The 27,324-nt window shown below is 35.3% G+C and overlaps 2 protein-coding genes across 2 annotated transcripts in view; one reads left to right on the top strand and one right to left on the bottom strand.

The window, feature by feature from the left end:
- Positions 1-7,585, top strand: part of LOC129264846 (uncharacterized) — a 33,807-nt gene extending 26,222 nt beyond the window's left edge. The window contains exons 9-10 of the mRNA XM_064098808.1: positions 2,019-2,086; positions 3,398-7,585. Coding sequence (XP_063954878.1) covers positions 2,019-2,086; positions 3,398-3,648 — 319 coding nt within the window. The 3' untranslated portion in view covers positions 3,649-7,585. The remainder of the gene's footprint in view (positions 1-2,018; positions 2,087-3,397) is intronic.
- Positions 7,586-11,597: 4,012 nt separating this feature from the next.
- Positions 11,598-25,812, bottom strand: LOC135153921 (mucin-2-like). Its single transcript, XM_064098800.1, has 5 exons — positions 25,635-25,812; positions 19,858-20,010; positions 18,321-19,178; positions 17,771-17,940; positions 11,598-16,994 (listed from the first exon to the last, which is right to left on the bottom strand). Exons 2-5 carry the CDS (start codon positions 19,940-19,942, stop codon positions 16,884-16,886), a joined length of 1,224 nt encoding a protein of 407 aa, XP_063954870.1. The 5' UTR covers positions 19,943-20,010; positions 25,635-25,812; the 3' UTR covers positions 11,598-16,883.
- Between the last annotated feature and the right edge of the window lie 1,512 nt (positions 25,813-27,324).

Below are 27,324 nucleotides of genomic sequence, written 5' to 3'. Positions count from 1 at the left end.
AATAGTTTAAGATCGCACTTCGCGCTCGCTTTGATTATCATGATAAAAGATGTATTTAGATTGCCTAGAATCTAGGTCTAAATATGAAACACACGCGTGTATGTTTATTCAGATACTCAACTTGTTCTCTTTTTAAATCATTATCCAGTTTCAGGCCACAATATCAAAAATTTTCAGCTCGCGCTTTGTGCTCGCATTATTAAAGTAGGAAGATCCCTTATTACTCATTCTTTTCATGATTTACAAAACATGAATAGAGTGTCCCGTTTTTAGGTCTAGATCTCGATTTTTTTTCTGCTCGCGCTTTGCGCTCGCATGATTTTTTTAGTTACATAGCTATCCTGTTCACGATGAAAAAAATTGATCAAAATTTTCCATTCTTTAGGTAGAAATGTCAAAATGTTTCAGCTCGCGCTTCGCGCTCGCATTATTTGATTTTTGAAATATGTAACGTCTTTATGGCTAAGTGCAAGCAGTCTTAACAGGTACCTTTTCGATCAGTTCAAAACGTATACATATAAAAAAATTCTGCTCGCGCCTTGCGTTCGCATTATTGATGTAAGGAAGATCCCCAAGAACTCATCCTTTATATGATTTACAAAACATGAATAGAGTGTCTCGTTCATTAGGTATAAATCTCGAAATTTTTCCGCTCGCGCTTCGCGCTCGCATTAATTGTTTAGTTATATACCTATTATGTTTAAGTTATAAAAGTGCTTAGAATTTTTATTCTGTAGGTAGAGATGTCAAAATGTTTCAGCTCGCGCTTCGCGCTCGCATTATTTGATTTTTAAAATACGTAACGTCTTCATGGCTAACTACAAACAGTCTTTAACATGTACCTGTTTCATCAGTTCATTTCTGTTCGCGCTTCGCGTTCGTAGTAATTATTTAGTTGGATACACTTTTAGTTGCATCTTTTACAGGATAAGAAACATTGCCCAGAATGTTCAAATATTAGGAAAAAGTACATACAATTTCCACACACAAAATTAGCTCGCGCTTCGCGCTCGCATTGTATAAACAAGGATTATGATATTATATATTTATGTTGAATCATAAGAATAAAACTGAGAAGTGACTATGAGGACTACCTCTTCAAAAAAACCAAAATCATCTTTGAGCGGCCGATCGGGGAAAATATGGCCGAAAAAAATTCCGCCCCCCCCCCCTATTGGCGAAGGCTGGATCTGCCCCTGTATAGGCTACAAATAGAGAATCAGATTTAATATGTCTTATATATAGGCCTAATGTGCGTTGAAATTCACATAACCCCGATGAACCCACCGCCCACCCCGTCATTAACAACAATTTTTTTTACTGATTTTGTAAAGGAGCATTGTAAGTGCAATTACATAGTTAAATTATGTTGAATTGTAGAAATTCGACAATTTATGGTGCAATATACTGATAATTTTCTTTTCACATATTTGTTATCTATTGATTTGGGCCTTTTGCGGCATTGGGTAAAAACGGTGAATGATCAGATAAGATATTAGAAGGTTAAACGACCCACTGTTCTCATTCTGATACTCTTGTTCCTCCCTTTTCTTCAAATTGTTACACTAACATCCCCTCACCTCCCCATACTTGAAAGTTCATTGAGATCGAGCAAGAGAGAAGACTCGACATTCGGGCAGGTTGATTGTCCGTCACTTTTTAAGACGGACATACAGACTGCCCGAAAACGTCGACAGTCAACCTGCCAAAGTATTCTCTCCTGCTCCTGTTTTACAACTCATTTTGCCGACTCAAGCCAGCCTTCTCTCATCTCTTTAACTATACTCAAGCCTCTCAACTTTTTTGTCTGGCTTACAGCCATTCTAACTAAGTACTACCCTCATTTCAGAAAGATACTCTACTTTCTAATCTTCCACTTTCTCGCCTTTCTATTTCACTTCTACCTCTATCCACTTTTCTTAGTCCTTCTATGACTCAGGGTGTACCGTAAACCGATTTTGAGATTATACATTCTATTCTAAAGTATTTGTATTACAAAAAATTTCTTTTTCATCTAGTCCATTCAATTGGCAATACGGACTTGGATTCATTGGGGACTTCACCAAAGAGGTCAGGCAACACACTGGTATGTAGGTTTATTTCCAATTCGTCTAATGCCAATTTGTCCAATTGCCAACTCGTCTACTATCATTATTTTGGTCTACCATCAGTTCGTCCACTCACCACATGGTCTATTTTCATTTAGTCTAATGCCATTCCGTCTAATGACCAATTGGTCCAATAGCCATTTAGTCTATATACCATGTGGTCTCATTGGACTAAGTTTTGAATTGTGCAAAATGAATGAAAAAGAAATGGATATTAGACCAACTGGTTATGAGACGAAACTGTCATAGACGAAATGGTGATTAGACGTAGTGATGACTGGACCAAATGGTTAATGGACCAAATGGTTGTTAGACGAAATGTTGATGGACGGAATGGCATAAGACTAAATGAAAGTAGACCATGTCGTGAGTGGACGAGTTGGCAGTAGACGAATTGGCAATTTACCGGTATGGTATTGTTACTCTCGACACCCTGAAACCGTTGAGGCATATGACATTCAAAATGTATTTGCTTCTTTGCCCCGCCTCAAAACAAGCAGACAAATTATGCCGATAATGCAAAATTAGCCCAGCAGATGATTGGATCTCATTCATGAATCACATATAAGATCTTATAAAAATCTCACTAAAGGGTGGCAAAGGTAATCACAGTGGTTTCGAGCAACCTCAGTGATTATTCGACAAGATGTGATGTTAATGATCGACTTAATTATGAGGTCTACTTGACTATAAATAAGCAATGAGGTCTACTTGGCTATAAATAAGCATCAAGTTGTTTGTAGCATGATAAAACTATGCTCCCCTTAAAACACATAACATAACTTTTTTCAACAAACATCGAGGAAATTATCATTTGGCAGCATTATTCCGATACTCAAGTGTCTTTGTCAAAATGTCTTGAGCGGCCTTTGAATTAAGGACTTTCACGTGAGGGGAATAATTCGTGTGCTGAAACCATTGTAAACATTTATGCTTCCTTACTAAGTTTATTGATTTATTGACACAATTTTCAAATTAGATAACAAAATGTTATCTAATTTTGCTTACAGATACATGTATTTGTTTTCATTATTTTCTCAATAAACTATTCCTAGGCTAATGGATTTTTAGTATAGTTTCACAATTTGGGAAGGATTGATGCGTGATGAAACAGCCACCGAGGATATTTGGTAGCGTGTAGAGGCATTAGGCATGTTTCTATTACACGAGAACTGTGTATTATTATCATTATTAGATATTCTTAATATTGGTCTGAAAGAAAAGTTTGAAATGGGTAATTATGATTTCTAGAAATACAAAGTTAGTGTTTTTGTGTATGCTCATTCCAGGTCATCCCCCAATGATCGTTATTACCCATGCAGCATCGCTTACCGAATCGGAAAGATACGACATCAAAACAGAACTTGCTACCCAAGATGTAAATGAGAACGTGTACTTTTTCGAAAATTACACGAAAAACAATTGCTTGGAAGATGAAGAAAAAAGTATTGAGTTGCTGAATTTCCTTGAAGATGCCCTCAGCAATTCGGAAAGTAGGGTGGCGCATACAGACAAAAAGAGAAAGGTAACGCATATGTGAAGCCGAAAGCCAAACAGACAGGAAGAACAGCCATCGACAAGTAACTACGAGAGACCCAGTGCTGATATTGCTAATGAAAACAAGTAGTCAAGTAGAACCCCAACATAACCGTCAAGTTGGGCATGACTGCGATTTTTTTTGCTGGAAGTTGTAGTATAGGGTGTCTACTCCAAGAATCCTACGGGTGCCACCTGGGCACCCTTGGGCATTTTTTCTAATTGACGTCATTCGCCACGCCCACTTTTTCACATACCTCTTATATATGATTTTCATATTTTACGGAATTAACATGTCATGTTTGGTATGAAATTAAGCTAATGTAAAATCAAATGCAAATATATGAATTACTGGGCATTTAAATCACGAATAGGTCAGTTATGGGTCGTTTAAAGTCATAAAAGGTCAAATTGTCTTACAAATATAATGCGGAACATACCATGGTTTAAATACAAACAAGTTAGGTATTATATGCATTTCTTTGCAAAGGTTAAGTTTGAGAGTGTGAATATTAAGAATCCGATGGATGCTACCTTGGCATCTTGAGGAATTTCATTTTTCACACGTCATAAACCACACCAACTCTTTCAGTTACATTCCTCTTAAATATGACTTTTCTATTTAGCGGAATAAACATATCATGTTTGAAATCACATTAAATAAAATGCAAAATAAAATCCACATAATATGAATCGCAACGCATTTAAAACATGCCCAGGGCAATTAAAGGTCATTTAAGGTCATAAAAGGTCAAATTGGGTCACAAATGTAAGTAATGCAGCAAATAATGTGAAATATATCATGTTTGGAATACAAACAATTGGGCATTATTTATGTAGGTCTGTTTTTGGCTGAAAGTTATGTTGAGGATGTGCAGATTAAGAATCTGACGAAGCTCGGCTACTTTGGCAACCTTGGGCAACGTCATTTTATGACATTATAATTATAAACCACACTATATCCTTTTTACACAGGTCAACCTCTTAATTATGACTTATCTAATGTACAAAATAAACATATCATGTTTGGTATCAAATTAAAGCTGATGGAAAATGGACTTAACATAGAGGTTACAACAAAAATGAAGCACATGTAAAGATGACCTTTTGGGTCATTTACACGCATGAAAAGTTGAAGATCGCTCGAGTTTCACAGGACTTTATACAAAACGTTTAATTTATCATTTTGTGTCAAATCATTCCATGGGATTCCAAATAATCTACACAAATTTAACATTTTACACCACGTCCTGTTATATTCCTCTCACAACTACCCTCTGTACCATACTTCTTCGACCGGATGCTCATAGGATTTTCCCCTTCACCAACAATCTCAACTACATGCCTCTGCCAGTTCTGTGTTACTTTGATTCACACTATGAACTATGAAATACGCGATTCGACGGCCGACCAGCAACTGCATTAAGAACAGGGTGACGCTGACAGTGTATCGACAAGTACGGCGTAGGCTCAATGTCCTGTTCCAAATACTATCAGCTATCTTCTAAAGATGTAATGGCAGTAGATGCATGTATATTTTTTCTCTGACGACACTAACATTTCTGTTCTACCAGTGTTCTCATTTTGGGTTTACAATTAAGTCTTTTGCATACTGATGGAAAAGTAATTAACATTAAAGGTATCGCATTGAAGTTTGGAGAAAAATGCCAGCTTTGCACAGATAATTCCCTAATCAGGTTGTAATACTATGTTGTGTCAATTTGGCAAGGGAAAGTTTTCCACTATAAACTTGCTGCTCGAAGAAGATCTTAATATATAGAGTCCGATGCTGAAGAAGTGGACTGGATCAATTAAAGGTGAAATATTTATACTACTAGTATTCATCTTTCTTAACTAATATAACACTTGTAATGGTCTCTCTAAAATTACTTAGTACTACTTCACATTATTTAGCAAGAAGACAGGTGCTTCAAAGATCATGAGCTTACCCCCAACTGACAAGTCAGCAAAAGAGCATGATTATCAAAGGTGCTCTTCCTCAGGAGCTTGATCTGGAGAGCAACTGATCAGAATGACTCCCCTGGAACTTGCCTCCCATGTATGGATGGGAAGTATAAGTTAGGAGGGCACTCCTGTACCTGTACATAGCACATTAGTTACTCCTAAGGAATATTTATCAGAACTTGTTCCATGTGGATTTAAATCGGGGCCACTATGCTCTAGGGTAAGCACTTACCACTTATCGTGTATCATAATGTAAATAACATTGTGTCATTCTAAATGCAAGGAAAACTGAACATGCAGTTGAGACTAAAGAGGGAAAATCAGACTGGTAGATGAATGAGAGAACAAAATGTAGTGGAGTTAGGATGATGTAAAATGTCAAATTTGTCTAATTGGATACTTGTCTAACATGTGAATTTGTTTTGAAGAAGTCTAAACCGGAAATTGTTTGAAATACATTATTTACAGTGTATGATTCTGTCCTTGATTATAAACTTAAAAAAACACTATGCAGTTTTATTTCATGTAGGAAACTTGGTGATATGATACCAAGCTTATGTTACATGTTTTGATTAAAGTCTTGTTACATTGCCTGACTCCGTTTGACCTACTATTAATATTGAATCGCGTAATGCAGGCGAGACTGCCAGAGGCGATCCACTTGTCTTGCAGTTCGTTCACAGTCATGGTCAGCAATATGAAATCATAAAGTTTATCATAATTATATAACATGCATCAGTAAAGTTAATGGGCACCAAATGCGGCATTTATTATTGATCAATTTACAGACAAATGAAAGCCAAGTAAATATAAAGAGAGACACTTGAATGAATAATGATGATATTAATATGCAACATTTATATTGCGCTTAACAACAGATACTGTTAATAATTGTATTTTTCAAAGCATTTCATTATTGCAATTGCAAGTCTTATAAAGGGTTTAGAATAAACTTGATAGAGATGATGAAGCCGTATAATTTATGTAACTTTATACTCAAGGAAACAGTTTGAGAGTCCATGTATGTGGCTTGTAACTAAAATGAATGCTTTTAGTTTTTTTAACTTGTCCGTCTGACATTGAAACTTTCATTGATTTACATAAGAATTTGCATGTTATTAACATGATGGTTTATACTCGTACAAGTCGCAATTACCTTAATTAAACTAAGATTTTTTTTTAAGTAGGGGGTGGGATATAGATGGATGCTTTCAAAATTTCGTGGGGGGGGGGGGATTCCCCACTTTCCATCCCCGCTGAATGCGACCATGGACGTCATGTATAATAATAATAATAATGTATAATTGGTGGTGGTGGTGCTGCATCGTAACTTTACACATGCACTTATAGATACAATGTCAAACTTTTTCTCCAATTCTTAGTATGTTTTCCGTGCTACCGCCATGACCACCGCGTATCAAACAATAAGTTGTGTTGATGGATGCTTATATTAAGAGATATTTAAGTGTCTGGTGATATATTACTACTTTTACCTTGATCCATATATTTTACATGTACTTTAGTAGACTTAATTACAAAAAATCTGATTTATTTGACACTATGTGTACTTTTAACATTGGATCTATGTACTTTAGAATGCTACAGCCACACTCTGGGGGCCCATGCCGCCCATCTTACAAAGAGTTGATTGATCCGATCAATCGCAAATATGGAAAGCCAGCAACGTAAACATCTAAAATACATGTTTATTCAAAATATTTTCTCAATAGAAATGACGTGTATTCATACATTCACTGTTTTCTTGAAAATTCAGTATGCTTCTCTTTGCTTTGAAAGGACATTGAGCAAATTTCCTGAAGAAAGAATTATGACATTGATGGATTTCCATAAGAGATTGATCGCCTCAATCGTAACTCTTTAATAGTGTGTTATAGCAGTGAACTATGTTTTTGATAATTATGTGCAGCTTGGCTTAAACTTCTTAAGTGGTGTAATAAAGTTTCAAATGCAAAGGACCCAAGGATCGACTGTATTATATCAAATCGTTGTGATTCACTATTGTCTTAAAATTGCCTCCACCATCCCCCCATCATTTCCATTATTCAAATCCACCCCTCCCCCTTCTCACCTCTTGAGCTCCCACTCCTATCAATCCCCTATCCCCCTTTCAGGTCTTTCTCCCGTGTTCTCTTTCTTTTAAACGTAAAAAAAAGTATATATCTTACATTTTTACATAAAATTCCTCTCCTCCATTAACTTGAATTTTAAGTATAGAGATTAGAGAAAATTTACGCCTATATGTAATATTTTTTTTAATGCCAATAGAGTACGTCAACAAAAAATAATCATTAAAAAAAAAGTTAAGGCTATAGCTTAAAAGACGTTCACAACCCAAATTTGGTGGGAGTCCGTCCATAGGGGCCCAGAATGTAGCATATGAATATCTAGGTTCCACGGGCCTAATTACATCAGGAGGGCTAAAGATATTCGTTCGACCCAACCCATTCGAATTTTTGTCAATTTGATATTGCTGATTGTCAAAAATGTATAAATATGATTCAAAATCTAACACTGATTCTAAAAATGGTAACTACTGAACTTCCTTCGCCCAAATTGGGAAGATAAATAAGTGTCTTGGAACTATTTTTTGACTGGCGGAATAATTAGGGCTATTTTACTGTTTCAGTTGATGAATTCGATCCATTCATAGTTATCTTCATAAATGGCGATTTATTTTTAAAATGAGCTGGCTACGGTACCCTATCCTGGTCAGATTTGGAATGTCAGATATATAACCTATCCATTGGTAGTAAACATTCCACCCTCTAATTTCACATTTATTTTTTATGAATTTTTCAAAAGTGCCATTTTAACACACAAGTCTATGGGGAATTTTTTTACGCGCGTGACACCTGTAAGTAATATGGGAAATCCCTAGTAGTGGATGGTATACCTGGCCAAACTGTTCAGTAGCAAACAATTTCTCACTGATATCAATATGTTTAGTCATCAAGTGGTGCAAAAAATGGATTTAATGGCTAGCAGGGCTACATCAGGTAAAGTTAGTAGGTCTGTGTAGCCTAGGAATGTATGTAGATTGGTCAATGTATAGAGTCAATGCCTCTTTATGTTCTGATTTATCATTGTTTTGTGTTAGTGTACATCACCTACTTAGCATTAGAAAGACCTTTAGAAATTGCTCATGTTAAAATTGTTCTTAGGAAGGGGGTAGGTAGAGAGGAGGTAGAACTTTGAGAACTTTACTGAAGAGAACTAGAGTGGTACCTTCAAGAAGGAATTCAGAAAGGGCACATAGTAAGGTAAGGTATCTAATAGTGCTCAACTAAGGAGGAGGGGGGGGTGGCTGTGTGCTGCAATCTTAGTATAGCCCCCCCTCTTTATTAAGCCATGCCATCTATAAAATGATCCTTCTTTCTCTCTCTCTCTCTCTTTCTATCTATCTATTTATGTATCTCTTCCTTCTTACATTTGAGAGGCAACAGCCCTAGGAAGATTTTGAATAGGTCAAATGCAAGTATACTAAAGTAGTATCTCATTCTTTTATTGTTTCCTCATCAAATCTCATGTATATTTGATATTTGGTAATTATGTTTGGGGCAGTTCTGGTATCCTGATATCTACACAAAATTTACATACACCTTTATATTAAAATTGATAGGGACCTATATTGTCATTGCATTCACTGTTGGGCTATATGCAGGTAGGATTTGTATACATCCATATATAGTGAAAATAACATGTATGAGTAACACATTAAAATGGGTCATTGCATAGAAAATAGACATTTTCATTGCATTTCTTTGTGCTAGTGTGAGTGTACAGATATATAAGAATAGCAAAGTAGCTATTCAAAAAAATAAAATTCATAGGTCCTATAATCTACTAGCCCCATTGAAATGCGCGTTAATTGGCCTATTCCTCCCCCTTTCTCTTCCGTTCCAGTTTTTTTTTTCTCCGTCGCCAGAAAACAAAATTATAATTTCGTTTCAATAACTATGGACTAGCATAGATTCTGAATATTGTATGTATGTATATATATATATATATATATTTAATTTCTATAACCCTGTATATATATATATATATATATATATATATATGCAGGTGAGACACAAATGTGAAAACATTTATATGTATGCCCATATGATTATGCAGTTGGCGGGCTGTAGATATCATGTCCCCACTTGCCTTTAAAAAAAATATTATTTCATGAAATCAGAATTACTTCATATTGTCATACATGTATGTATTATTGTCTAATTTATTTCATTCATACTAAATGAATCAGTAATCATCTAATCAATCCATTTTTTCCATCTGGGAGGACAAAATTTCAATTAATGTAATTTCATAAAACAAATACAAAACAAATGGGTATCTGACATCCGCCTGCCCATTGTATATTCATAAAGACATGCATAACTGTTTCACCTCAATAATGCAAAACTTTAAAATGCCAGCCCATAACTTGTCTGATTTTGAAGAAAATTTTCTGTGTTTTGTTTGTCCGATTCTTTGTTATCTGTTCAAATCGTATAATTTTCAGCCTGGGGTATCCTTTTAACATTAACACACAATCATAACAATAGTTAACACAACAGGAGTAGGTCATTCAAATAAATATTCTCACAAAACACACAATTACCATTATCATCCATATTTATTTAGTTAGTACTGTGTTGCAATTTGCGTACTGTTGGGCAATACAAAGGTTCATCATAACGTTCTGAATTAAAAAACAATAACATTTCAACTGACGAATGTGATAAGTAAAAGTATCTGCCTTGAGAAGGGTATCCAAACATGTTCACATTAAAATGTGAGACAACAAATTGAATCTACTCTCATAATATTTGATAACAATATGCAACACTTATATAGCCTTTAATACAATGTTTTTAAGTGCTGCATACTATTACCCCGGCTTTAGCACGGCTACCCACATCAGGTACCCATTTACTGCATCTGGGTGGAGAGTGGTTAGAAACGAACCATGGACATTGTGGTTCAAAGCCTGGAGACTTATCCACTGAGCCACAACACCTCTACACCTAATGAGAAAAAAATCTTTATAACATGCAAGTTCACCTGTGAAGCATGAAATACCTGCAGTGCAAATGTATAAAAGAAACAAATTACCAACAAAGTACAGGCAGCTCGAGCTAAAACCGGGGTAAAAGTAGCACCATATAAATCCAACTTTTATTACTATTATTTACTTTGGAATGGATCATACTGGAACAGGATTTATGAATAAAATATGGAATACATACATGTACTATAACACTGTATCACAATTAAAAAAAATACATTTAAGAAATTAAATGAGCAGCATGCCGTAGTTCAAAGTTTTCATAATTACCAGTTTCTGTTAGATGTAAGTGGTATATATGGCAAACGGACTAAAGAAGGGCACAGAAAGCTTGCAAGATTGTTATTAGCCCAATCATTACCACCATCATTACAATGTTTGTTACTGATATCATTATTATGTGATTTTATATATTATTATAACTATTATCATAAATATTATTACTAATATCACTGAACTTGGTTGAAATCATGTCTTTATTGAATCCAACATAAGTACATGTACCAGGTCCATGGTTCTATTCTGAACACATTATTATTAGTAGTATTATCATTATCATCATCATCATCATCATTTTTTTCATCATCATCATCATAATTTTTTTCATCATCACTTTTGTTGTTCTTATTATTATCATTAATAACATTAAATCATTAAAACTGTAATTTTTATTAAATCATCATCACCATCATTCTTCTTTTATCCCCCATACAATTTGCCCCTTCACTTCTGAAGGAGGTGATGTTTATATCCCCATCTTCTGGGATAATGCAGCACACATAATTAAAACAAATTGCAAATCTGATGTATTCACACAACACTTTACATACATTTATATTAAACACATTCAACAGATATTGTGGTACACATGCTGAAATAAATACCAATAAAAATAAAAACAATCTTTACATGGATTAAATTTTTTTCGTTTTTTTTTCTGGGGGGGGGATCATAGTACTATAAGACATACATTACAAAGACACATGTATAACAAGGTAAGAAATTTCATAGTTATTTGATAATAATGATATTTGGTTATTGAAAATTGGTAAAAATAGATTGTGTAGACAATTATATCTACAGAACAGATGCTTCTTGAAATAATTTTAACTTAAGTGCTCTTCCAGATCTTAAGCATATCCATCCTTGCTAAGGTTACATCTAAAAAAAATAGTAAAAGAATTGTATATAAATTTTTTTTGCAATAAATGGCAAAATTCTACAAATACACAAATTCTTGAATACATGTATGAATGAATACAAAAATATCAATACACAATAATCCCATACAGGTGATGCAAGATATGACAAACAAAACACAGGAAAGACTTTTATTTCTATTCATTAATATTTGCCATAACTTTCACTGATATTTTTCTCCTGCTGAATTCCATTTAAGTTCTTTTAGTCTTGATTAAGTTCTTAGGTTATTAATTGTGTACAAAGAATTTCAAAAATAGTTTTAGTTTAATATCAACAGATCAATCTGAGTTTACCACAAGTTTATGCTTTATACAAAAAAAAAAGATAGAGAAGGTGTCTATCAGTCCCCTCATTCACATACTGACCAGGATGTGCATATAACTGTTTTGTGAAAATGAGTGAATCATAACTTTCTTATTTTACATCTGATTTTGATGGAATTTTCACTGTTAAGCTTGTTGGATTTTTCTCCTTTTATTCAAGCCAACTTTTTGTTGGGGTGGACTTGTCCTTTAAAGGATTGTCCTTCCCAAACTATATTCCCCATGTTTATCATTAGATCAAATAAATGGTGATTGTGTTAATAAGTATGTATGAAATAATAAATGGACTACAAAATAACGAAATATATAGGAATTTAAAAACAAATGCATGGAAAATCTTGACCCCCAAATGTGCATGTACATGTATGCATAATCAATCAGATATACAATACTAGCAAATCAATGATGTGGAGCTCATCCGGCATCTCGCAACGAAATTTAACACAATTTTAATTTCAGCCCAGTTGACACTGTAGTGAATTACATTGGTGACATAAATTGAGGATATAGAATTGAAATTGATGAAGAAATGACATAGAAGCATTTTTTGTGATCTATGAATAAATTTCATATAAATTAAGCATAAATAATTTTCTAGTAAAAATTTCTAAACTCTGTGTAGAACCTTGGTGAACCTCATGTAGCTCTCAGATGGAACAAAAATAATAAAAATCAATCAACAAATAAATATTTTTTGTGAGTTTTGAAAATATATGAATAAATTAGCATATTTAATGAGTTTCAAAATTCTGTGTTAAAATTTTGTATCTCCACCTCGAGATATCATATAAAGCAAACAAAACTGAAATAAATCAATAAATGAAGAAAAAATGATTTTTGTGATTTAAGAATAAACTTTGCATAAATTAGCATTAATAATTTTCTAGACAAAATTTCAAAATTTTGTGTTAAAGTTTGGTGAACTTACATGTAATGCAGCTCTACCAGATCAAGAAAAAAAAATCAAAATTGGTCAACAAATAAAGAAGAAGAGGCATTTTCTGTGATTTATGAATACATTTTGCATAAATTAGCATAAATAATTTTCTACTGAAAATTCCAAAATTCTGTGTAGAAGTTTGGTGAACCTCATTAAGTTCTACCAGATGGAAGCAAAAAAATCAAAATCGGTCACCAATTAAAAAAGAAGAAGCATTTTATGTGAATTTTTAAAAATATGAATAAATTAGCATTTTCTATGAGTTTCAAAATTCTGTGTAGAAGTTTTGAATTCCTCACCTAATGCTATCATAAAGCAAACAGAATTGAAATCAGACTTGAAATGACGAAGAAGAAGCATTTTGAAATTCAGTCAACAAATAAAGAGGCATTTTTCTGTGATTTATGAATTTTGCATAAATTAGCATAATTTTCTACTCCAAATTTTAAAATTCTGTGTAGAAGTTTGGTGAACCTCATGAAGCTCTACCAGATGGAAGAAAAAATATCAAAATCTGTCAACAAATAAAGAAGAAGCATTTTCTGTGATTTATGAATTTTGCATAAATTAGCATAAATAATTTTCTACTCCAAATTTCAAAATTCTGTGTAGAAGTTTGGTGAACCTCATGAAGCTCTACCAGATGGAAGAAAAAAAATCAAAATCGGTCAACAAATAAAGAAGAAGCATTTTATGTGAATTTTGAAAAATGTGCATGAATTAGCATATTTAATGAGTTTCAAAATTCTGTGTAGAAGTTTTGAATCCCCCACCTAGTGCTATCATATAAAGCAAACAGAATTGAAATCGGACTTGAAATGGCGAAGAAGCATTTTGAAATTGTGGAGGGACGTCAGACGCCAGACAACGGACGCCACGCCACGGCATAAGCTAAAAAGCAAATAAAATATGACAAATTTGATTCCTCCTATGCCATCTATGATAAAAGAGATGTTGACTAATAAAGCTGTTATAACAAACTTGCTGAAAACAATAAAGCAAATTGTAAACATTAGATTTTCATGAGAATTTGACATATACAGGTAATAAGTTATTATATATTAATAAATAAATAGTCAAACAAGATATTTCAAAGCTATCATTCTTGAAGTCTAAGTGATATTAGCTATATGTGCACCAAGATTGGGAAACTTTGGCAATGAACTGCCAAAGTAGTCAGGTTTGATGTTATAAATTCTGCTTAAGCTATAAATCTGAATGCAGTTTTGTAACATTTTTTTCCAAATTGAAGGAATGGGCTACATATATACAAAACTTGATTAAAAAAGACCCCACAAGATTAGTGAACCGGCACACAATAATAATTGACACTATGTTTGTATTACTTCCCAAACTTCACACAAACATGAGTTACAGAGAATGTTTTTGAATTATACACTATATTGGCCTATATACAAATTACTCAAAGAGAGTACGTATCCATACATATAGAATACAATTTTAAGTAATAAATTAAGTAATGAAATACATCTTTTGAATAATCACGATAGAATCATGCAAGATTCTATTCTGGAAAAGGAATGGGGTTGGAATACAAAGTGGAGTGTATACTGAGTACTGTGGATATAAAATTATAATACGTGTATAAATATCTGGCTCCCGACATAAATTGTGTCATTAAAACCAATTCTGTGATACATAAGATAAAATACCTTGAATACACACTATTAGACTTATTTGAATACCATTTTCACTTAATGGCTACATGTAGGTCACAAAATACCATTAAGAACTGCTACAAACTCAGTATGGACGATTTTTATACCATGGAATGATCTTCTCAAGAAGGCCGTACAAAGCTAGCGTTCACAGACCATTTGTAAGTTCGCAGATTGAGTAGATGGTCCATGATTGTTTTAAACATTGTAGAAAACCCCCTCTTTGTAAAGCAGGCTCTGCACAAATGTTAAAGAACCATGCAAGATTTTGTAGGACTGAGAGACAATTCTAGAAGACTTAAAACTATTACGATGATCGTAAGAACGGCGTAAGTTGTTTGTCGAGGGCTCATACAGCATTTGTAAGAACGCCTTATGAAAAGAGGTTCATACGGCGCTCTTGCAAATGACTCTTTAGCGGTTGTAAGGCATTCAAAGACTCGTAAGGCAGACAACAATTTTTGCAACTGTAAAGTAAATCTTACAAATGATTTGAGATTGCTGATAGGTGCATGTTAGATCATCTTGCTACAGAAATCGTAAGATGGCCGGAAGACTGACAAAATAATTCTTACGAAAAACCTATGAATGTAGAGTAGTATCCGAAAATAATTTTGTTTCTCAAGGTCTTAGGTTGATATCAAGGCCATAAGAATCTACATGTATGCCCCAACTACGAACTCCAGAATTCATATGACCAGTGAGTTTTGTATGAACGATGTGTTCGTATGAACCTATGTGACCGTATTTTAAGGGTTATCAACAGCTAGAGATCAGCTCTAAATTGTTCAATACACCTGCACATGTAAGGCGCCTTTCCAAAAGTCAGCACCTCGTTTTTCCTGCAGAACTCCTGTATTAAAGGGAATTGCCATTACAAATCCTCACTGTTCATAATGGACAAAATAATGGGGAATGCTGGAAAGCCACAATGAAAAGACTTGTAGTGCCTTCATTGCGGGATTCCTGCTTCAAGACGTAACTCAGACTTTTGAAAAGTTGCTTTAGGCTGAATACAACATATTAGAATAAAAAACATGCCCCAACAAAAGCGCTAATAGGTTATATCCAGTCTACCTTTAGTTATGGAGTTCTGGAATACTTGGTTATTAATGAGTCTCATGCTAGCTTTGCCCTGCTCAGTCATGACATGGGTACAAATCAGGAGGTAAGTGGTGTTCAATACATCTGACTAACCCAGTGGCGGATCCAGGTAGGGGCACATCCAGCCATAAGACCCCATTTCATAGGCCCAATTTGTTTGGGGAAAACAGTGACTCTATTATGCTTGTGCATGGGCCCCATAAATTTCTTTGTCATAGTTGATGCTGGATACGGTTTTGATGTTATCACCAATGACATACCATCAGTCCTTTTAGAGCCACTTCAATATGAATGATTCAAGACTTAAATGCCATATAGTACAATATCAAAAAATATGGATAAGAAATTAGGAATAATTCTTTTTTATATATTTAAATAAGTTATTACAAAATATTAGTTGGTAGTTTATTTATAATCAAGCAATAATACCAATACAGGGCAGAGAATGTTCAAACATGAAAAAACAAACACCTGTTTGCATCTTGGTCATTTATCTTCAAGCTGCTGAGCATGTACAACAAATGCAATAGGTACATGTATGATAAACTCTCAATCAGATGATCGCACAGCCCTTAGACAAAGGATGGCCACAAACATGTAGCTAACCAGCTCCCATCAGTGCCACATGAGCATTCCTTACAGGCCAAGTGAATCACTTCCATTGGTTCAAGTGACCAGAAGAGGCATGCCTGGCTTACCTGAGCAAGTCTGCATTGCCAATGGTCTTGAACAGACTAACGTCGAGTCCTCATGCAGCAACGGACTTTATTACAGAGAAATTACTTGTGACTTTGGGAACAATCAGACATCAGTTACCTCATGGTGTGTCCTTCCCACAAGCTCCGTGCACGCCAATGCTCTGGAGATTTCTCAAAGCGAAAGCAAGATGTGTTCCACACTGGTCATCGAGTGGTAACTGCAGAAGAAAATAACTGATGCCGTAGTTGATGATCACAAGTTGGTCTGTGGTAGGAAATAGTTGTTGTTTGACTTTGGTTCATCCCCTAAGAACACTTCCTCAAATCCAAGATTGTCCATGGCTTGCATGTCCATACTATCTTCCTGCAATACAACAACAGTAAAGGCCTTGCATCATCTCTTAAATTCTAACTCAACATAGGGAGTAAAATAGTTATTTTCTAATAGCCAAGGGTTCACCTGCTATCCAGAGAATCCAAACTCAAGTTTATATTGATTAGAAATGACTTTTAAAAAATAGTAAGTTCAATTGACCACTAATATGTTGAAAGTGCTTTCAACCTAAAAAAAAAAGTTTATTGTAACCTTGATAAAATCTCCACATTAATACTTGAAAATCCCAACCCTGTAGTTTTGGAATAGAGAGCAGACCAAACCAAAACCTTTTTATTTCACCTTCATATCTTTATCTTTTTTAAGCTTTTTGTATTGCTCATTAGTGTTAAAATTATCCCCTTAATCAATGCTACCACTGTTTATAGCAGATATGTTAAAATTCAATCTATGTGTATTTTTTTTTTAATAGTGAAACCACTTCATAATGTATTCTTGATCAAACAAGCTGTAAGGATTCATCAAACACATAGGACATCCCATTTGAAGTCTGTGGAAAAAAAAAATCAGTCTCAAATATATGACACATACAGTATTTAGGCAACATCCCATGGGGTCATTTGAAGCATCTTAATATCGGATATTGCCACGAAAAAGCTGAACAAGCTTTCAAAATCCTTGTATCTGATTGGCTGAGAGCCGATTTCTTTGTGATAATCACTGACAGGAGAATTTGTGAAACACTGCCCTGAAGTACAACTGACAAGTCAAAATTGTCTTGCCCAGATGATTCCATTTGAACTTACATGAGGAAGTTCTATATGTGTTGCCATGGCATCCAATGCCAGGCTGTTCCTCCATGAGCTGATGCGGTCGTTCCGATTACTCTGTGAGAAATCTAATATTTCCTTCTTCATCTCTTTCTTTTGTTTCCTAATGGCACGTTGCCTGAGTTGGTAGCAATGGAAGAGCAGAACTGGAACACAAAATAAAAAAGATTTATACTCAGTCATGGCATCATTACAAGCACACACATTTAAAGATACCAAATAATAATCTTTAAAATATTACATCACCAAAAATTTATTCTCTCTACTACAATTTGAAATCTTTTCTGTTTCCACTATACACTATTCAAGCCTTTTCAAGTGTCAAATTTTACCATGCTTCTATTGACAAAAACTAAGGTGTATGATCTATAAAGAAACTTTCCATAAAATTGTGTAATTACTGAAAATCATTGTTTATATTCTGCTTTAACTACAATACTTTAGAGGTATCTAGGCTAGGGAAAGATTTAACTCTGACAAGAACTCAAAGATCTCAAGCAGTAGGTAAAACTAAGTCAATACTCACAGAAAATGAACAATACTGCAGCCCCTCCTACCGCAATGCCGAACCATTGTAGGATGGAGAGTTGGTCTGGTCCAGCTGTGGTTAGAGGAAGTTGGGTGGGAGGGTCCACTGGAGGTGATGTGGTAGGAACAATGTGAGTTGAACTGAGGGACTGAGTTGTGGTAAATGCAGCACTTGATGATGGTAAAACTTCATTTACTGAGTTGGAAGATGGTGATGCCATGTAAGATGATGGAAAGGAAGATGGGAACAGTGATTGTGATGAAGGTGATGATGACAATGATGATGATAATGATAAGACTGGAAAAGTTGTTGGCATGGGAACAGATGGTGGCATCGATTCTGTTGGAATTGACTTTATAAATGATGTACCCAATGAAGAGGATGGTGAAGATGAGAACTCCGTGAAAGATGGTGAGAAATATTCCAGTATGGATGATGTCACACGCACCTCTTCCGTTGAAATCACAGTGTGCGATGCTATCGGACTCACCAAACTTTGTGATAATGTAGATGTCCTTGACATAGGAGTTACTGGTGATGTCATTATTGTAGGATTTATTATGGAAACAAGATCAGAAGTCATTTCAGTATATGTAGTGACATCACTAGTCCATATTTGAGATATTCCTGATGGAGTAGGAGATGGGTATAGGGCTGTAGAGGGCGCCACATCGAAAGAAGATTCCACCGAGGATGACGGTTGTGATGACAATGTACTTGCTGTTATAGATGTAGATGGAATGAACATTTCTATGGTGGAATTAGTAATGAATATAGTGGTGTACTCAAACTCCATAGATGTAGTCACGTTGTTGCTGTCCGTCTGCGTAATGTTAGCCAGCAGCATCAACAGATCTGCAGATGAATACAAAAATAATCACTCATTACAGTGATACTTGGTATAATGCTTAACATGGAAATTCCAAAGTAAAGTTAACACCAAGTGAAAGTACATGTAAGTGGTAAAAGACTGACTTCCAAAACACACTGTACTGTGACATCTAGAATTAAGTAAGTCCCCAATTTTCCATGCTGTGTATAAAAAACACACACACAAAAATAATAGAATAATGAATTCATAGCATTTTAAAGAAACTTGATCTCTCATAAGAAAAATTTGAACAAAGAATTGTCTTTTTAGAAAATAGAAAACTGGACTTCATCTATTTGTAAAAATATTTTAAGAATGAATTGGATTCTTTTATCTACAGAAATTCATCCTTATTTGTGAAATAGAACATAAAAACATTGTACTTTCACCTTTTTGGCACATGTATGTATAGTAGCACATTCCAAACATTAGTGAATAATTTGGGGCTTTCCTTGCATCAAAGCCATAATTGAACATTCAAAATATATCCAGTCTTCATACCCTTTGCCAAACCATACATTGTAATCTTGAAAACTTATTTAAGCAAAAGGGATATGATTTAATTTTGCAGCTGAACGCGGTCTTCCCTGCATTCATGTAGATATATGTATCTACATGTAACTACTTGAAACGGAATGTACATGAATTTTAAAATAAACTTACAAATACTGAACCCTTGCACCCTTTGGCATCTGAAAACACTGCCAGACGTTTGCCTTGGAAACAATGTCCATGTAAGCAATGCCATCTTGAGCTGACTTAATGCAACGCTTCTTCATCTCAGTAGAGAACACAGTGCTATTGTTGGATGAACATCTGGAAGGGATGAAGATTGGTGACATTACTTGCAGGCAAGGATTTGAATGATGGTAAATGATAACTGACCACACATGAACACATTTCCCAAGATTTTGATATGATACTTGAAGGTCAAGAAGTCAATAAAGCAACAACAATAATACTGAAAATTCAATGAAGAAATGGAATATGAAATAGATCTAACAGCATTTTAATTTGCTTAAAATGCAGAGATGTACAACATGGGCAGTATAAGAAAACAATTCGCATGGTTTCACTTTAAGTTTGGTATAGCCATGTGTCTTGAACTCGTCCCATTTGTGTCACTGAAATCCAATGATCGCGTACCCTTCAGCATAAAAATGGTCATAACTTCAAAAATATCTCCTGTACATCCATACAAAAGTATACTTTTTCTGAAAGGAATTTTCATGATTCCAAAATTGGCATTAAAAATGAGATAGGGTGAACTCACATCTTATGAGTGAAAATTTTAGGACCCCAAATATACTTCAATTCAAACGTCCATATTTTTTTTTCTTTGCCCCTACCATTAATTAATTGTAACCATATTTGGATTGTTCATGAAATTTCTTTTCAGATATAAAGGGATTCATTCATTTCATAAAGGTAATTTTGATATGCAAATTTTAAAATTAATAAAAAATAAAATAAATTACTTAAAATTTCAAACAAATAATAATTAATGATTCTACGATGTGTTTCACCATACCTGTTGTATATACCTGTAAAATGAGACCAAAATCAAAGGTTTAGCCCCTGGAAAACCAAAGTTTTGCATGTGTAGTACAAACCCACAATCCCATAGTCACATGTAATGCCTTCAACCATATCTCATTACCCTTGTTTTATTCTTTACATCGAGTGCAGAGTTGCATATATGTTTGCATATAAGCCTATAGTATACTATGAACCCTGATAAAGCTAATGCCAAGCTTTCTTACACCAATGCATGACAATCCATTAGGCCGAAAAATTACATCATAATGTGTTCCTTTGTGAGAATATTTGGCTATTTTATTTAATGAGTTTGAGGGTTTTTGTTTAATATAATGAATTAATTGAAATAAATTGTGAATAATGTTGGATTATTATACTACTAAACCTCATGCTTTAAAATGAGATCAAAATTAAGTCTTCAACCCCCTGTATACCAAAGTCATTCACGTTTTAAGTATGAAATGTGTCTCTCCCGGGTATACTTTGTTGACCACTTCCTCCCCCTCTTCCATTCTGTCAATCATGGTGTCACAATTCATGTGCTATTGCGCTCATTTTTACAGACCTTAGTTATAGAGTATATATTCAACTTTAAGATGACACCAATTTTATGACAATATCTCCCCGTTCATTCGAAATATCGTATGTTGAACCGAACGAAAATCTGAAAAAGCGTAACCCAACCTTTATGTGGGGCCCGGGGGGGGGGGGGGGCCACTTACATTGATGAGTGGATACCATGCGTGACCAAAAAACACGTAAAAAGGATGTCTTTTTCAAGATAGGGCACGTTACGTAACGTGTTAAGGGTGTCAAAAACACAAAAATAATGAAAAAAGGGGATCTATTTCGCTAGGAAAGCTACAACTTTAGGGTCAAATTTGCGGGGATGATAAAACAAAATTAAAATGTTTCATAAAGGATGTCCTTTTTGCCCTAACACTACGTGTTTAGAGTCCGATTTGCGCGAGTTGTGGAAGGTGGGGTCGTACTAAACCAGATGTGTAACCGACAACCGACGGACACGTGACATAACAATAAAATATTCCTGTACTTGTTTAGGGTTTCATTTCAGGGAATACTTGCCAAGAGTATCGTTTTGTTTCCAATACTTGTTAAGGGTAGGGTTTCACATGCCAATACTTGTTAAGGGGTGCGTTTTCAGAAAATGGAAAATACGTGTTTAGGGTGCTTTTCGAGACCCCATGGTCGCGCATGGTATCCACTTGTCAATGGAAGTGCCCCCCCCCCCCCCCCCCCGGGATGTGGGGCGAGTTCATGAAGCATGTAACTGCAACTGATGGCCTTATTATACTACAGTTACTAGATTTCCTTTGCATTGTTTTCATTATAATGCCAAATAAAATGAATTGAATTGAAAAAAAAAAGAATTCTGTAAAACAAGACAACCCATGTTTTTCATCTACTCCTCCTTGAACATATGAACTAGAAATCAGCATTAATCTTATAGCTCTACTGATTAATTAACTTAATACAAAAGTACATGTATGTCTGTGCTGCGGTTGAGACCCCCATTTTCAGCCTAAATCTCGTTTCCAGAGCATCACCAATTTAAATAGCCATGTAGCAATTCATATTTTTCACTGTTCCGGAGACCCTCAAATTTGTGATTTGACTACGTTCAATGACAGCCAAAGGCAAAGCTCTGCACAACGATTCAGAGGCCGCTGACTGGTTCATCATGCAGAAACATAATAACCAATTTCATGCAATGCTCTTGAATATAGAATTTATGCCGTTCCAGAGCTCAGAGCATTGCATTTAAATTTTATCAACCGTTGATACGTCTAGAGCAGTTCCAGAGACCCCCATATTTAAGTCAAGACCAAAGTTTCGTTCTAACGTTTCTTAGAGCCCCCGATTTTGTTTTTTGGGTGCAGCACATACATGACATAGGTACCATTTTATAATTTGAGTATCCTCGTTGAAGTTGAGACTTACTTTATACTAAGTTAGACCTAACTTTTGTCACTTTGTTAGATCTAGGACTAGATTCTAGGCCTAACATTTTAATTGTAATAACTAACATTAGGCCCTAACTTAACTAAGTTGGAATGTGACAGCATCTGGACCATATCATTGGTATCAAAGGTTGTGCAACACGATCTTTAGTGTTGCATTGCATCATAAAGGAGGAGTTGCCAGTACCTCAACCAGCTGACCAGGGTGACCAGACGTCCCATATTTCCAGGGATCGTCCCGTATTTTTTTTTTATCCCGGCGTCCCGACAAACCCTTCCCGGAACGGAACGCCTGTTTGTCCCATATTTCAGAATATTGAACAAAATATAGTTAAAACATTTAAAAGTGACAAATTTTCATTAAATAACCAACAGATGACGAAGCAGAGACAACAATAAAATCGATAACTGTAAACTCCCAATGTCCAGTACTATGGTGTCTGGAGAAAAAAATTATTTTTCTTATTTCAAGAAAATATCACATTTTCTTTGTGATTTTGAAGAGAAATGACCTTCAGACTGACAGAAATGTAACATTTTTGAAAAAAATCAAATTATTGGCTGCAAAAAAGAAGAAAGAAATTAGGTCAATTTTCAGCATTTCTCTGCCAGACTGTGAAGTTAAGAATTGGACAAACACAAATCCAAATTTTTAGCTTCCGAGAGCTGTTATAAATTTATTATTAATGCCAAAAACTTGTCCATAAAGAGTCCAATAGGATTTTTTATGCTCTATCTGATGGTATGATTTTTATAAAGATTTGGAAACCAGATCACAATGAAAAATTGCGACAAAGTGAAAAAAATTGTGCAAAACAGAAATTTCATTTTCCCATAGAAAACGCATGGAGAAATGGCAATCTCAACACACAAAAAAATTAGGGTTTGCAATTTATCTCTAAATCCTTATGTAAAATGATCATATAAACTTGTCCTTACTCAACCGCGTAGCCAGGATTTCATTTTGGAGGGGGCGGTAAATGCACGCAAAGCGTGCCAACACTTACAGAGCGCGCGAAGCGCGCTCCCTAGGGGGTGGGTGCAGGGAGGGGGAGTTTCCCCCTCCCTTGCAAAGCGCGAAGCTTTTGGTTTTTCATAAATTAAAATGAAAAGGAGCCGTCTCTCTTGTCTCTAGTACCTATATCAGCTCCAATTTAGTTGACTATATTGTGATTTTGAACCTTGTTTTCATGAACCTTGTTTTCAAAAGTGATTGTGAACGCACAAAAAGGAATACAATGGAGGAAATTAAAATGATAATAACCCCGCACGAAGCGTGGAAGCTAAAGCGTTTTATCAATTTTTTGCCATGAAAAGAGTCCAGAGAAAAGGGTATTCTCAAAAATACATTGAATACTTCCTTGGAAAGATCAGATTTGATTACAAACAATTTAGCGACAGCGCATATCTTTAACTCGCAAAACAGAGGAGAAGAAGTGTATATGCCGGGAGGAAGATATTCCTCCCCGCGCAGAGCAATGAAACTCTGAAAATTCAAAGGGCAGACGTTTCATCAAATGCAGATATCTCTAATTCCCCATCGGCTCTAATTCAATTGATTTTCCAAGATTATTGAACTTCATTACAAGGAAAATAGTGCGCAAAAAGTTAAAACTTCTGTGATTTATTGAAATTATATAAAAAAAGGATGCCTAATTTCTTTGACTTATCCTGAAGCGCTTCACTATGGATTATAAAGAAACTTAAGTGTCATTCAAAATTTCAAACTGAGGGCGCAAAACAGGACAGGAGATGAATGTGCAGGGAAATGACATGAAGTTTAATTGAATTTGATAAAAAATATTGTACTTTTTTATTTGATACGCACAAATTTTATACCTTCCTCTTTTTAAAGCAGGAACCTGTTTGCCCCAAAATTATGGTTGTTTAGCAATGAGCTGAAAAGCGGGAAAAATTGACTTTATGGAGGTGACGGCAAAAATTGATATAAAGATTTTACCCGCCTGGAGCCGACCCGGCCATAAGTTGCGCGATCAATTAAAAAAAAAAGATAACTTCATATACTTCGGCCTAATCTTACTCTAATTCCATGCCCTAATGTGTACATTTGAACTTTAACTGCCAAGAAACACATATAGTTGAGGTGGAAAAACAGGGTTAGAGAAAGGGTGGGGGAAACAATGGAGAACTTCAATATTGTCATTTCACCGCGCGCAGCGCGGAAGCAAAATTCATATATAAATTTAGAGCAAGAGTGAAGGAGTTTCTCTTTTAAGAAAAAAAAATAAAGAATAAAAAAAAACCCACAAAGCTACCTTTCTTCCCTTTCCTCCCTTCCCTTTTCCTTTTCTCCTCTCTTTTTTCCCTTCTTTTTTTTTTCTTTTTGGGGACGTTTTTGGGGGGGCGACCGCCCCCACCGCCCCCCCCCCTGGCTACGCGCCTGTCCTTACTGTCAAAAGAAGCCCCTGAATTTTCTCTTTCCATACATGCCAAGGCCCAAACACAAGTTAATAATCAATTCAGATCACATTTTTCTAGTTGTTTTTTGTAGTAGCCTGAACTTCCCCCAAAATATGTGCCATATTTTCCCCTAAGCTAAATCAGGCTGTTTTATGCTGACACTTTTCAGTGTGGCTTCAGACACCCTACCAGTACTTCATTTTGTGAAATCTGGTCACCCTGACCTCAACACTCAGAATTAGAAACAGACTCAAAATGCACTGGAGTACGAGTATGCATTTTCTACTGCGAGCATGAGCCATGGCGAGTAATCGACTTGAGCCCGCACCCGCTTGAGCCCCGCTACCGAAAACCGAGCACACGTTTGTCAATATATGGGCCTGTATAAAAAAAAAATAGCACTACTACTAGGCCTAATCTCCATAAAATGCATTCTAATTTCTAACCAACAGATTGGCAAAAAGCAAAAGGAAAACAAGGCGATACAGGCAAACTCACATCATCACATGTCTCGTCTAAGAGCCTGCTCATTATTCAAATATCCTCTGGTTTTTAAAACAACGAAATAGTGTCAGTGTCACTTATCTGGTACGTACGGTACCGGTACTCCGATGCGATCAGGAAATGGGCGGGGTCAGAGGCTCCTGCCTCCTGGTAGTCCTAGCTCCTCGAGAGTAAAGTACTACTACTAGCATACAGGTAGGGCCTACGTGAATGATTTTTACCTCCTGGCTAGTCAAACTGTGGTACTGTAAATCAATTCAAGGAGAGAATTATGTCTAAAAAAAAATGGATGATTAAATTGCCAGCTAGCTAGCTAACTTTAATGAGGCTTTTTTTTTCTTAAAAAAATTTATTGGACCTATAAAAGTTGGTGGGTTAATAACTGCCCTTTATACGCATAGGATATCATCCGACATTTAATTCTCAACTACTAGTAATAAATGTTATGTTAACCGATTAGACTTCTTCAGTTCATTGGGTATGTCAACTGACATGTGTAATTCGGAACGATTTTTTAAACTAAGGTTTTCAGTAGTTTTATTTCAGATTTAAAAAAAATGACACCCCCCAGAAAAAAAATCAATGATTATGGACCTAATTTGGCGAGGAAAAATTTTGACAAGCAAAAAAAAAGATTAGACCTATTGCTCCTATTCAGTTTTTTTTTTATTTATTCATTTATATTATTATTGCTTGCCAACCTGGCTGGGCAGATCCATCCTTCGCCATTAGGGAGGGGGCGGATTTTTTTTTCAGCCACGTTTTCCCCGATCCGCTCGAAGTTTATTTTTGTTTTGTTTCTTTGAAGGGGTAGTCCTAATAGCCACTTCTAAGCTTTCTTATATTAAATCAACATGAATATATTAATCTCATAAGCCTTATTTAAAAAGTGCGAGCTATTTTTTTCTTTTATGTTGTCCTAAAATGTAAATATTCTGGGCAATGTTGTGATCATAAACGAGATGTGTATCCAACTGAATAATTACTGAGAGTGCAAAGCGCGAGCAGAAATTTGTAATATACGTTTTGATCTGATCAAAATTGGGTCTGTTAACGGCTGCATGCAGTTAATAGCCATGAAAACGCTACATATATTTCAACATTCAAATAATGCGAAAAGTTTGACATTTCTACCTGAAAAATGGAAATTCTAAGCACTTTTTGTAATCGTGAAAAGTATAAGTCTATAACTAAACAATTGATGCGAGCGCAAAGCGCGAACGGAAAAATTAAAGATTTATGGGACACTCTGTTTTGTGAATCATGTAAAGGATGAGTAATTTGAAATCGTCCTATGGGAAACAGCCCAACCGCTCGAGGGGCCTTTATAGGAATAGAACAAATAGAGCCATAGGCCTATGTCTTATTGTTAAGGGGCATGAATATAGATAGGACAAACGGTGTGGACACAACTAAACGACACTTTACAAGCACAAACTAGGACGATAATCTGTCGACGGCTGTCTGTATTCAAAGGCTTTTCCGGAAAAAAAAAAAAAAAAAAGCTTAGGGTAAGAGGGGGGGGGGGGGGGCGGGGTGATAGGCCTACTTGATACTTCATCCACACAATCCCCGATCAGCTTATCGAAGAGCTAATTAAAAAAAAGCTAATTAAAAAAAAAAGATGTATTCTAGCTTTGACTTTTATACTGAAATAACAAAAATATTTTCATAGGGGCTACAT

The sequence above is a fragment of the Lytechinus pictus genome, chromosome 1 (assembly GCF_037042905.1).
Source record: "Lytechinus pictus isolate F3 Inbred chromosome 1, Lp3.0, whole genome shotgun sequence".
Lineage (NCBI taxonomy): Eukaryota > Metazoa > Echinodermata > Echinoidea > Temnopleuroida > Toxopneustidae > Lytechinus > Lytechinus pictus.
This window is presented reverse-complemented; position numbering and strand designations above follow the sequence as displayed.